The 13,907-nt window shown below is 41.8% G+C and overlaps 1 protein-coding gene across 2 annotated transcripts; it reads right to left on the reverse strand.

The window, feature by feature from the left end:
- Positions 1-997: 997 nt before the first annotated feature.
- On the reverse strand, positions 998-12,228 carry CLK4 (CDC like kinase 4). Of its 2 annotated transcripts, XM_069868928.1 has the most exons (14): positions 12,076-12,228; positions 10,040-10,099; positions 9,247-9,404; positions 7,620-7,845; positions 6,337-6,427; positions 5,874-5,940; positions 4,164-4,280; positions 3,904-4,070; positions 3,707-3,801; positions 3,258-3,387; positions 2,897-2,979; positions 2,319-2,398; positions 1,436-1,523; positions 998-1,350 (listed from the first exon to the last, which is right to left on the reverse strand). In XM_069868928.1, exons 2-14 carry the CDS (start codon positions 10,091-10,093, stop codon positions 1,213-1,215), a joined length of 1,494 nt encoding a protein of 497 aa, XP_069725029.1. In that variant the 5' UTR covers positions 10,094-10,099; positions 12,076-12,228; the 3' UTR covers positions 998-1,212. The 2 variants fall into 2 exon arrangements, with proteins under 2 accessions (XP_069725029.1, XP_069725030.1); XM_069868929.1 differs by lacking the exons at positions 6,337-6,427; positions 7,620-7,845; positions 12,076-12,228 and having other exon boundaries at positions 10,040-10,096.
- Positions 12,229-13,907: the final 1,679 nt, after the last annotated feature.

Here is a 13,907-nt window from a genome sequence, read left to right on the forward strand (position 1 = left end):
CCTCCATGTCAGTGGAACAAGGACACCAGTTTAAAATCTTACTGTGCAACAGGACTTACTCAGAAAGCACAAAACCTCAAGTCAGGCTCCTGTGGAGCTGAAATGATTTAGCTGAAATGATCCTTCCTTAAGGAAGATGGGTAAAGTCAGGACCAAAATAAATGACCAAAACTTGCTTCTTGCATCTACAATGACAGCAGCCTGAGTGAATCCTACCACAGAAGCTTCCCTTCCTCCCGCTCAGTAAACCATCCATACTGTGTCAAAGATTAAACCAGCACTGAACAAGACCAAGACAACACACACTCACACATGGAGAAGCAAGAACTACTGAAGTGCATTACTGGAGCTCGAGCACCCAAGTTCAGGAGTTCCAATGGAGAACCAACACATCTTCCTCCTCCCTACATTAAAGTCTGATGACTGTGTTTCTCAGTTGACAAGGTTAAGTAATTTAGAGATCAATCTCCACAGAAAATGTACTTGAAGACTTTAGAATGATCTTGTTACTATTGCAAGAGAAGGGTTTAAATATGCCACAATCCTGCGGCATGTAGCACTTCTCTGCATTTTTCTCCAGGGACACCACAATCCTAAAAACTTCATCATGAAAATGCTAATCTTCAATGAATCAAAACAGCATTGGAAGTATGAAATCTTACTTTTTTAGACCTTAACCAAAAAAAAAAAACCCAAACCTATAAAAATCTAACACTGAAGGCAAGAGTCAAGTTTCTAGAGACTAGCCAGGCAGAGTGCAATGCATGCTGCTGAACAGAGAGGTGATCCACATTTTTTCAACCATGTTTCAGAACGCTGTCACGAAGTATTATACAGAGTAACGAGGTGGTCTTAGCCCTTCAAATCTTTTCTTTATGACTAATAAAAGCATTTAATGTTTTCACAACATGTTCAGCTAGCCCAGACGCCTCACCTGAAGTCAGATCCTTAACTAAGTCCAATCTGCAAAAGGGGTGCAGTTTCAAAGAGAAAGCAGTTTTCGAAAGTGAAAATTACTTTTATTTTTCACTTTGATACCTAGAAGACTACAACTGTTCAACAAGGTAAACATAACAGTTATACAAAACATATGGAAATATTTACAGACTTAACTTTACAAAATAATTTAAAGCTTACAAAAGTTTCATGCAACCTCTGTTGACTGACACAGTCTAGGAAACCTCCTTGAAGAAGCATAAGAGATCTTTGTATTTATTTATTTAATGGTTCAAAAAAAGGATGCTGCAAGGCTTCATCAAGAGTAATTCTTTTGGCTGGATCGTATTCCAGCATCCTGCGAACAAGGTCAAACAGATTTTGATGATCTGTGTCTTGGCAATGCATGAATTCCTGAAAGGGGAAAAAAAAAGGAAATATTTCAGACACCTTTCACAACTGGCAAATCCAGCAAAAGAATAAAAATGTTGTCTCCTACCTTTAAAGGCTTACAGCGCCTCCTAACATATCGTCCTGCAGAGCTGTGCTCATCCCAGTCCAATTGGTCATGGTGGAAATAATGTTTTCTGCATGACAAAGAAAATAGTTTGAAGATACCGTGAGTGCATAAAGTGGGCAGATGCTTTCTAAGTTCTGAAACGTTCCTGCATATCCCTCTGCATTTGGGAGCTAATATATCTTTTAGCTAGTATTTATTCAGAGATCTGTTGCTTTTATATTGCCATTGTCACAATATTTAGAAAACAGGCCAAATTTATGTCAGAAAGAGAATGGACCAACAAGTCTCACATGCTCTAGACTACTGACACATGGGAGCTAACGGAGAACCCTGTGCTGGCTGCTTCACCCTGCAGTGGAAGTGGGAAACTTCTGCTGCATGTAGTTACTTCTGAGGAATAAAGAAAGAACACTGAAACACGTGTCTGAGGGATGTGAAGGGAGAGCGGAAGAGGCTGGCAGCTGCTTTAACAAGACAGGACCCTCTTCTTCCACTCAGCGTAACTCTTCTGAATATAGGAGATTCTTTACTCTCATAGTTTACAGGCAGATGTGTCTAATAAGGTTTGGTGTGGTCACCAGAACAGATCTCTGAAAACTTAAGAACATTCATGCTCAGTTACTGTTCAAGAGTCTGGCATTTTCAAATTGCTAGCAATTCAGGCTAAAAGCAGAAGAGGACTACTGTCAACTATTTAATTCACCTAAACCTGACACAACTTTGTGCACCAGACTAATAGGTAGTAAGGAGCCTGGAAGTCTTTTGGATGGTCTTCAGAAGCTCACAGCTAACAATGCAAATGTGAAGATTTCTCTTAAAACAGGGAAGTACTAGGCAACTTACTGCTTCTTAATGAAGTTACCTGGATTTCTTGATCATGTGAGTTGGCAGAGGCCCTAGTATTCTCTCCATCATTGCTAGATGTTCTTTACTATCATGCGTCTGTGTGGAAAAAAGCAATTGATGCACTTAGCACATCTTTCAAATCTCACCACTTGGTAACATCTTACAAATGAGATGCTTGCTGGAATAACATTACAGTATCTTTATACATTATTATCTTAAATTACTAAAACCAGATTGTGCAATGCATCTCATTATACGGCACTTTCCACAGTTAGGATGGCCCATGAACAACAGGGTTCATAACCAAGTCTGGTATGAGTATGTTTTCTTTAGTCGTAATCCCAGCAGTATCTTCAGACTCTACAAAAGGCTTCATCATCCAAAAAGCCAGAACAGATATCTTAAGTGGTCTGAAGGAGCTATCAAAGACATCACATTCGCATTTATGCAGGCTGTCTTTACAATCTCATCTACAGAATATTCAAAATGCCTGTAAGGTTATGCCTTTTACAGCAATAGGTAAGCACATGTCACTAAAAGATCACATTAAGTAGTCTCTTAAAAAAAAATTTCAATTTAACTTCACGTACATACCTGAAACACTGTAAATCCCAGGTAATATTCAATTAGAATACAACCAATACTCCAGACATCACAAGGCTGAGACCATCCCAGTGCTGCAAAAAAGGCAAAGTTTGTTTTACTTTTTCCACACATTTACTGATGCCCATTTTCCCCCTCCACATCTTTTCCCAAACACTGGTGGGAAAAAAGACACGTCTGGACTTCTGTTGTTTGAATATTTTTTCACTTGTTACAGTCAAGAATTCCAACATTAACATCTGTGATGGATCACTCAATTAGTAGAGCCATGAGCAACTACTTCAGTTTATGAAGTAAAGACATATGAGTTAAAAACCTTCTGACAGTTATTTACAGTTAAGTCTTTACCGACCTAAAATAACCTCAGGAGCTCTGTAATGTCTTGTAGACACTAATGTGCTGTGATGCTCATCATCAAAAGTCGCACTTCCAAAATCAACAACTTTGATGTCTGTGTTTTTTAAAGTGCGTTCATCTCGCTTCTGCAAGAAAATCAAAATGCTGTTAGTATTTTTAAAAGCATTCCTAGGCTAAAGTTATTCATCCCATTACCTCAATTTATCTTCAAAATACCAGTTAACAAAGCACTAAAAATTAAACAAACTCTAAAAAAATTAAGATAAACAGTGAAAGTTAAACCCATGTAACAAAACACTCCTTCCAAGTACATAAATTCCTATTCAGCTCAAGCTCCACGAACACAAACACACCTCGAAGCACAAAAAAATTTCTCAGAACCATAACTCTATCCCTTGACCTTTCTACACAAGTTTTATTCAAGTTTGGAGAAAAAGAACTTACCATTTTGGCATTGTACTTCACTATGTAATCAGACTCCACAAACAAGATATTTTCAGGCTTTAAATCTGTATGAGTTAGTTTATTATGGTGTAAAACTACAAGGAAAAAAAGAACAGAATTGCACATTTAGTACATTAATTTCCTAAAGAGGACCCCCACCAAGACCATACTTGATAAGAGAGCTGAGATTTACTTACAGTTTATAGACTGGCAAATTTGATAAGCCATATTTCTAATATCATTAATATGAAATGGCAGAAAGCTGTTTTCCTTGATAAAGTCATAAGTACTAAGGCCCAGCAGCTCAAAAACTATGCAAACATGGCCGTGATGATCGAACCACTCCAGCATTTGGACACAGCGGCTTAAAGAAAGATACATAAATTAAAACTCAACTTAATGAATAGTTATTGTCCGCAAACCCTTAGTATGCTGGCTATTCTAATTTTATACTTACAAAGTGCTGCTTGGATCCATGTTGTTTAAGTGTTCCAACACTTGTATTTCTGAACGGGCGGCTTCCCGGTATCTACCAACATTTTTCACAATTTTAACTGCTACATGCATTCCTCTCCTTTAAAAGAAAGTAAAGCATCACAAACTAAATCAATTATTGTTAAATACCTGCAACCCCAAAGCAGCTTGACTTTAATAAAAGAAAAAAGATTTAAGATCACAGGGAATTATGGGGAACTTGACTTCAGCATACGGAACTTAACCAAACAATTAAAGAAATAAAGAAGTAATCTTTTCCTTGTCAAATACTCATAATATACACTACATTAACTACTTCTCAGTCCTATTATCTCAGATAGAACAGACATCAGGAATCCACAAGCAAGACGATTTAAAAAAGAAAAATAGCAAAGTTCTCACTTGAGGAAAAGTACTGCAAAATTTTGACATATTTTCCTGCAACTTGCCCAACTTGTTCTGGCTCTTTCCTACTGCTCCGATGGAATCAGGAGTATTGATAAACTTTCGAAGTTTAGATCTGAGTATTTTGTAGCAGTGAAAACTGAAACCTGCACTCAGTGTAACATTCAAACTCTAAGTGGAACACTGATACACACAGCTTATTCTACCCCTTTCACTCAGACAACTTTTAATCATCTCTGCAGAGCTATTTAGATTCTAACGGCTTCACAACACTGTCTGCCCTCACAATACAGTCTCAAGCTCCTGAACAGACTTGTCAAACGACATAAAAAACAAAGGCAGCGGAAACAACCCACTAAAATCACGTCACGGAACTACAGATATAAAACATACAGTTAAAATAATCTGAGTTTTACTGTTTAAAACTCCCAGCACATATAGAAGGAGTAGAAATATAACAATTTTCTTCACCAGCACCTAACGTGCTATCCAGTGAAGTAACCATTCCATAAAAAATAAGGACTGGATACTGGATTACTATGCATTCAGAAGTTCAACAAATAATGCTGATTATGGAGACTGGTCAAGCTATAAATTTCTTTCTCAATCCCAAACAGTTGCTTTCACTAAGAACCAAACTTTCTCAGCATCTCACTTCATCAGCTTCTGTAAGCCAGTCTGAGTCAGTTCTGTACTATTCAGAGACCCCCACATCTTCTAATTAAGGCAACAGCACTTGTACAACCAACAGAAAAACATAATCAAGCAAAAAACTTCTCCCTTTTTAGAAAGGGCAGATGACATCTACTTAATAGCTTGCGGTTATACAGCTTGTATAGAAGAAAATACATGTACAGTTATAATATAGTTCAAATTTTAAAGAAACCCTCTCTAGGCAACTGCTTCCCAAGACAAATGTGGTTAATGAAGTTAACTGTTAAAGACAAAGTAACCAGAAATATTTCTTTACATACCATCTTGAATAAAGTCAGTACCATGCAAGGGTCTTTCATAGAACAATAGAAAATAGTACTGGAAGAGGTGACTGAAGACACTTTACAATCAATGACAGGTGTTGGTATCACCTGAAAACCCTTAGAAGTTTTCAGCTAGAAATAAGCTTACAAGGTAGTTCTCAGACAAAACCAGTCTATTTTTCCCTTGAATATGCTGCAATGCTTCCTTTGAACTGTGACTTTCTTTTAAAGAAAACATCCCTGAACTTTAATTTCTGAGCTAGAGTAGTCTTTTGCCATGAGATCCGCTTATGAAGATAACCGACACTTACATATCATGATCTATGCACTCCACTACTTTTCCAAAAGCTCCTTCTCCTAAAGTTGCAACAATTTCATCTAAAAAGAACAAACACAAGTTAGAATTATACAACTATCTGAACAACAATTAACATTATCAATATAGATTTAAAAATATGCCATTACAAAAGCATAATTACTTTAAATCTCAACATCTGAATGCATTATTTTATTGGACAGGTGTCACGAAAACAGTTAGCCAAAAACCTATCTCTTGTTCTAATCTCAAGATACAAGTTCATTTACTAATTGCAACTTTTTGAACACAGTATTTAAATTCTACAGAAAAGAAGATATGCAAAAAAAACAAAAGAGCACAAAAAAACAGAACAAAAAGAGCAATGAAGATTTCTTTAGCCCCCCTCCTCTGACAAACTATTCTAAACAGACTTTTTGCTGAAAAGTGTTTAAAAAGTGTTGAAAAATGTTCTATACATCTTGCTCTTAGAACGTCTCCACTTTCACAGATCAGGTGACCCTCCTCATCATCCTCTACACTCCTGGATCTTTTCCTTCGGTGGCTCTTCTGGAAACGGCACCAAGATCGTCCAGCCAATCAATATATCAGAGTGAATTCAAGGCAGAATACGCAATTCATTCAGCGGGGAGATATTCAGGCATTCAGTTACACACCAGGCCACGAACAGTTGGCAGGAGCAATTTCAAATTCAGTCCCCAGAAATTCACAGGGCACAGTTTATGTTACAGAAGAAAAACATGGCAAGGAACAGATTTTCAGATAAATACTTAAAGTGATAAAGCAACAGAAAAAACAACACAATTTTGTCTTTCAAACAGTGGCTTTAACTGAAGACAGATTAAGAATGCAACATCACTGTTTCTAAACTTGCTAGCAAATAACAAAACAGTATTTATTTACAAAACTAAGCTTACAGTCAGGTGAAATATTTCTATTTCTAAAATATACACTTCATGTAATCTAAACACAAAAAATGATCCAGTAATTTCACTTCTCTCATTTAAAGAGAAGAAAAATTACTCTGAAGTCCTTAATATGTATTACATAACCTAATACAACTTGCTGTTTCTACTGCAGAAATGTGACATCTAACACCCAGAGCTGAAGATGTATCAACAGGCATCATGCCAATAGTAAGACATTCAAGAGAGCACGCCCTTGAAGGCGGCAAACAGCAAACTTCTCCCATCTTCAGCAAGACATTAGCTGCCATTAGCCAGGCACATGGCTTATGAAAGTTTTCTGAATCAGGTCTAGAACTGTAGTGCTTGTTCTTATCAATTTACATTTCATACTTTCAATTAAGCCTACATTAAAAATGCACGTCTCTTCAATTATTTTAGCAATAGGAGGGATGGCATCCCACAGCCTACCTGAAAAAACAGCTCACTACGCTGCACAACTAAAAACTGATAACTCTACTTTGAAATAGGATATTTACCTGTCTTTAATGTCAAGATAACATTTTTCAAGTTAATCCCAGTCATCACAACTACTGGCCGCCTACATTCCCAGTGTACAATTAATATTGATGATAATCCCACTCCCCCCACCCAACACCGATCCAAACGCTTTAACTAAGAACACATTCATATACTCAAAAATGGACTGAATTACAAATCCTTTTCCAGTAATAACATTTCTTAAAGTACTGTGATCAGGAATTGAAGTTCTAGCACTCATTTAAGAAGTCTATTACCACTAATTCATTATTAATAAAGTTAAAAATTACTCATACCGAATGTGATTGGTGACTGGAGCAATGATGTCTCTTATGCTTCCTTTTATGACTACTTTTCCTGCTCCGACCAGAGGATTTGCTATAGTGATGATGGTGACTCTTTTCATAGTCTCTGTGATAATGCCTGTGGTCATACACTTCACAGAAGTCATTTCTGTATTCCTCAACATATCTCCGGTCATGATGGTCTCTTTCATTTATGGCTCTATCGTCCAAATAATGACTGAAAATATATTTTAAGTGAATGTTCTCCACTTCAAAAACTTGAGGTTCCAACAAGATAAGTGACTTGAACTGAGTTACAGAATTACATAGTAGCTGTCTTTACACAAAGAATGTTTTCTAATTGACTCCCTCCCCAAAAATAGTGGAGCTTTTGAGGTTACTTTATTAGGAATCTAATAGTATCAACAGTTTCAAATACACAGCAGCCATCCAAATGAACAATACACCATCTGTCCACAGTCTGCACAATAAATAAAACTCAGACTCAAAGAGAAACACTTCCTAAATTATACTGAGAAGTTCAATTACAATCTCCAAAGTCACAGAATAAAATGCTCACAATACCGCAATAATCCCCTTCTATGCTTTCAAAGCTCAAAGTGTTAAAAAAGAAAAATAGAACCTGGACACCGAGAGAAAAAGGGGTGAAGTGCTCTGCATTAAACACTAAAAACCTGAGAGAGTACCTGGATCAAGGATCTTCTGCACAGAAACAAAAACTTTAAAAAAGCTGCTGAAGCAAAGAGTCTCCGTACTGCTGTACGTACACCTATCCTTTCCAGCATTTTCATAGAAATCATAGAATGGTTTGGGTTGGAAGGGACCTTAAAGATCATCTAGTTCCAACACCCCTGCCACAGGCAGGACACCTCCCACTGGATCAGGCTCCCAAGGCCCCATCTAACCTGGCCTTGAACAGTCCCAGGGGAGAGGCAGGCCGAGCTTCCCTGGCAACCTGTGCCAGTGTCACATGATGCCACATCCTTCACTGGCAAACTTCACAGATCCAGCAAGCAAAACTGAGCCAGGAGAAGGTGAATAGTATTTACTGAGTGCTAATACAATGCTACCTCTATCTTTTGAAGCCCTCCAGATAAAACAAGGATTTGTCAACCTCTTTTAAGTCATCATCATTTTAGAAGTATGAGAACGAGCTCTTAAAAGAATTCCATGTGACCACCATCTCAAGGAAAAAACCCAGGAAAACACATCCTTCCAGTAAAAGCAGCATGAATGAAAACGCAAATCACCTCCAAATTAGCAAGAAAAGCTCATACTTACCATTGTATTAAATGATTAAACAAACCTCTCCCTTCTGTTCACATTAAATAAATGAAAAGGCATACTTTTTAGCTGAAATTTAATATTCAGTGTATTCAATACCAATACTTAACTGACAACAGTGAAACAAACCAGTAACATTTACCTGGTTTTATTAGAGAGTTTCTCTTTAATGGCTCAGGTACTGTGTTAACAAAACCAACTGCCTGCTAAGGTTGTCCTAAGTAGCCAAACATTAAGGAATTGACAACTTCAGGGACTTGACAACTCTTATCCTGAAAACGTTGTATTTTAGATGTGATAAGAAACATTAGTGCTACTCAAGTCAGTCTTATACCTTTCTGAAATGTGATCTGGTTTATAGTGCTTGCTTTCTTGTCCACTGCTGTGGGACCTTTTCCTGCGTTTACGGCTGCTACTGTGCTTTCTCTCATCCCAGCTCTTTCTGTCGTCCCATTCAGGACAATGAGATTGCTTTGAATGCCGCATCTGCCACTATAAAAAAACAAATCAACAAAAACACAGAGAAGACAAAACCATTACGCTGGTATTTGTCAATAATCAACTACTGTAGACTGATCAAATATGACAGAATGAGAAAGAACCATTTCCTCTAATAATTCTTATTCCTCAGCTTCCCTCACACATTGGTGGGGTTTTGGGTGAGTAGACACAGCTCTCATAGCAGTTTTGTAACAACATAACACTGTTACAAAACACAAACCTAGATTAAATAGGCCAACTCATCTTCACTTACTAGCTTCAAACATGTCATTAAAGTCTATTTTAAATAAACTCTCAAGCGACCAAAGAGAAGCATTTCCTTAAAGAGTCTTCTGTTGGAGAGAGAGATCTCCAAAAAAAACTGTGTTTAGTTCTTCATACTCTATCGCACATGAGTTACTGTGTTAAAGTCAAAGACATTCAGTCTAAACTTAACTCACAAATATACTTACAGATCGCTGCTAAACAGACACCTTTTAAAATTTTAGCAATAATCACAGTGAAATATGACATATTGACTCATAGCTCTGTAGTACCATGAGCCAAGCCACAAATTTTGAGCCCTGTGACCATGCAAGTATGCGGATGTTCTTCAACTCAGCTGATTCGCCAAAGACAAAACCCACCAGCTTCCGTTGCTGGATGTTATATGCAGGAATTCTCTGTTCAAACAGGTACATGCACAACTGGAAAAAAAAAAAAAGGCAAAGTAAAGCACAGCTGTAGAATTAAGAAATCAAAAAAAACAACTATTATTTGTCTACTCTTTTCTGGCAGCAGCAGTATTTGAATATAAGAATAAGCTACGTATCCATTTCAGTATATTCTGAAGAATGAACTAACACAGGGCAAGAAAAAGTTTCTCTAGTAAGCAATGACAGCAAGAGGAGTAGTTTAAAAGCAAAGACAGCACTAAAAAATCACTATCATGTAAACTGACGCAGAACAACACTGGCTATCTCTATACTAACTGGAGGCATTACGAAGGAAACTTTCAGAGCATGAAAATGGCAAACCTCTTCTGAAAAGGAGACTTTGTGATACTTTCATAATATTGGTGATAGGCTGGTACTTTAAAAACAAAAAAACCCCAAACCAGACTCCTGCACGATGTTTTTCACAGGTAACTTTTTTTAAAGTACAAATATTATGCAAACATAGTGACAAACTATGCAAAAGTAACTGAACAGTACACTCTGGGAGTCAGTCATGATCTGAGTCTCACAGAAATCATAGTCACTTGATACATTAGAAAGAAATAAAAATACTAATGTATCTAGTAACAAACAAAACCACCTGACAGATCAAAACAATATTCAAACCGACTAGTGTTTCTATCTCCATGCCTGTATTTTTTTTTTCTTACACAGGCCCAAGGCTATTTTCCTCCATTTTCAACCTACATCACTCAAATTATGCAACACATTCAGGTTTCAGTTATGCTAGTTCTGAAGTGAAAAGCTGCCCTGCCCAATTATAGGTGAACTGAAGATTTGACTTATGATTCCTTTAAGCCCCCCCATTTGGCAGAAGGCAGACTGCAATGATGCCGTAGAGTGGAAAAATACCTAAATAAAATCACCATTAAAGTGTCTTGCATAGGGGCACTATGGGGCAGAAGGATGGATATTTGAAACTAGAGAATGGATTTAGCTGAAGCCTAACTGCTGCGTAACTACACTCAAGTGAACAGAATTACTGGAATTAAGACGGAAGCTGCAAGTTCTGGCCCTAAAAGAGCCGAGCAAATGCAAATGAGGAAGAAATTGCTAGAATCGGCCTGTGCAAGGCCTGACGTGGCCACAACCCATTTTACAGTAGGAACCACCTTAAGACTTTTTTTTTTTTTTTTATCGTACACTCCCTCTAAATTTATGCACCGAAGAACTTCACTTATGTAATACCGACAGCTGACATGAATACACGCATTCCTGTACGGCATGTGGCCCTGATCCACATCACAGGCCGTTTTCACTCCCACATTTTGCCACCAGGTTTCTCAAAACAGGAATCACAGACCCTTTTGTGACGCGCGCATAAAGCACCTCAGGAAGGCCACAAACGCCCTGCCGCAAGCTGCCTACGCAGCGATTTTTTAAACGTCTCTCCTCGAAAATTTGGCAGGCAGCGAGAGGTCAAAGGCTTATTCCTTTGAGATGACCAAAGTCCGCCGGTCGGAGCGCTTGGGGGGCAGGGCCTGCAGACACCCCCAAACCACGGCCTCCAAGCCCCTTTCCACACCAATCTCCCCTCTGGAGGGGCTCTGGAGCCGTGTGAGGGAGCCAAAGCTCGTCCCTATCGCTATCCAGGCAGGCGCCAGCCACCTCCATGCAGACCGGGCAAAAGAGCCCGACTCCCCCCACCCCCAACGAGGCCCCGGCCCTGCCGATTCCCCCCCGCCCAAAGTCTCCTCAGCCACAAGAGGCCCTGACCAGGGGGGTTCCGCAGCGAGAATCCCTCCTCCCACCTCAATTCTTCCACAATCAATACCACACGCAGGGCTCTACGCTCATCCTGGTCCTCAGGCCAAGAAGGCGACGCCAAAAGCCCCCTCCCCCCCACAACCCCCTTGGCTTCCCCACTGCTTCAACCCCCTGGAAATATAAAAGAGAGAAACAAAAGGGAAGAAGGAAAGAGCCCGGGGAGGAAGGCCACCACTTACAGCTGAAAGCAAAGGCGAACGACGGCCGTGTCCGCCCTGCGCACACAAACAAAATGGCGCCTGCGACCGAGCCCGGAGCGGCGCCTCCTCCTCGCCTCCCGCTCGCGCTGCCGTGCGTTGTGACGTCACAAGCACGGCGCGCGGGGCGGGCGCGGGGCAAGCACCGCCCCCTGGCGGGCGGGGGAGGGCCGGGGGGGGCACAGCCGAGCGCGGGCAGGCGGCGAGGGGGCCGCGGAGGCCCCGCCCCTCACGGGAACCCGCGCCCTCCGGTGGAGGCCCCGCCCCTGAAGCGCTGTGGCCGCCATGACAGGCGGGGGGGGCAGTCAGGGGGAGAGGGGGACGTGAGGGGAGAGGGGGATGTGAGGAGAAGGAGGAATGTGAGGGGAGAGGGGGGACGTGAGGGGAGAGGGGGACGTGAGGGGAGAGAGACGTGAGGGGAGGGAAGGATGTGAGGAGAGAGGGAACGTGAGGGGAGAGGGGGATGTGAGGAGAGGGCAACATGAGGAGAGAGGAATGTGGGGAGAGAGGGATGTGAGGGGACAGGAGATGGGAGGGGAGAGGGAATGTGAGGGGAGAAGGGATGTGAGGAGAGAAGGGATGTGAGGAGAGAGGGAGACATGAGGGAGAGGGAATGTGAGGGGAGGGAGGGACGTGAGGGGAGAGAGGGACGTGAGGGGAGGGAGGGGTGTGAGGAGAGAGGAAACGTGAGGGGCGAGGGGGATGTGAGGAGGGCAACATGAGGAGAGAGGAATGTGGGAAGAGAGGGATGTGAGGGGACAGGAGATGGGAGGGGAGAGGGAATGTGAGGGGAGAAGGGATGTGAGGAGAGAGGGAGACATGAGGGAGGGGGAATGTGAGGGGAGAAGGGATGTGAGGAGAGAAGGGATGTGAGGAGAGAGGGAGACATGAGGGAGAGGGAATGTGAGGGGAGGGAGGGACATGAGGGGAGAGGGGGATGTGAGGAGAGGGGGAACATGAGAGGAGAGGAATGTGGGGAGAGAGGGATGGGAGGGGACAGGAGATGGGAGGGGAGAGGGAATGTGAGGGGAGAAGGGATGTGAGGAGAGAGGGAGACATGAGGGAGGGGGAATGTGAGGGGAGAAGGGATGTGAGGAGAGAAGGGATGTGAGGAGAGAGGGAGACATGAGGGAGAGGGAATGTGAGGGGAGGGAGGGACATGAGGGGAGAGGGGGATGTGAGGAGAGGGGGAACATGAGAGGAGAGGAATGTGGGGAGAGAGGGATGGGAGGGGACAGGAGATGGGAGGGGAGAGGGAATATGAGGGGAGAAGGGACAGAGGATGTGAGGAGAGAGGTGTCCTGAGGAGATAGGGGACATGAAGACAGAGGGGATACAAGGAGAGAGGGGTCCTGAGGAGACAGGGAACGTGAGGGGAGGGAGGGATTGTGCGGGGACAGGGGACATGAGAAGAGAGGTGTCCTGAGGAGATGGGGGACGTGAAGACATAGGGGATGTGAGGGGACAGGGGACATGAGGAGAGAGGTGTCCTCAGGAGACAGGGGATGTGAAGACAGAGGGGATGCAAGGGGAGAGGAGTCCTGAGGAGGCAGGGTACATGAGGGCAAAGGGATCCCCTCCCCCAGCCCGGATGCCTTGGCTGGGTCTTTCCCACGCTTCTCTGTGGGGAAGCTTCTAAGGAGCTTGAAACCATGTGTGCTTGGGACACAAATTCTTGCAGGGGTTCGAACACGGAGCCCAGGTTCAAAGGTTTGAGCTGCAGGGCTGCTTCTCCTCCACTGCTTCATCAGGTGGGTGGAGCTGTACAGGAATGACACTGCCAATTAGCTCTTCTTAATGAATTCAGTGGACAT

Source organism: Phaenicophaeus curvirostris, chromosome 15 (assembly GCF_032191515.1).
Source record: "Phaenicophaeus curvirostris isolate KB17595 chromosome 15, BPBGC_Pcur_1.0, whole genome shotgun sequence".
Taxonomy (NCBI): domain Eukaryota; kingdom Metazoa; phylum Chordata; class Aves; order Cuculiformes; family Cuculidae; genus Phaenicophaeus; species Phaenicophaeus curvirostris.

Coding starts and splice junctions, on each gene's coding strand:
- CLK4 (XM_069868928.1), bottom strand. CDS start 10,093: ATGTACCTGTTTGAACAGAGAATTCCTGCATATAACATCCAGCAACGG. Junction 3,388..3,706: donor TGAAGTACAATGCCAAAATG/GTAAGTTCTTTT, acceptor ATTTTCTTGCAG/AAGCGAGATGAACGCACTTT. Junction 1,524..2,318: donor CACATGATCAAGAAATCCAG/GTAACTTCATTA, acceptor TTTGTCATGCAG/AAAACATTATTTCCACCATG.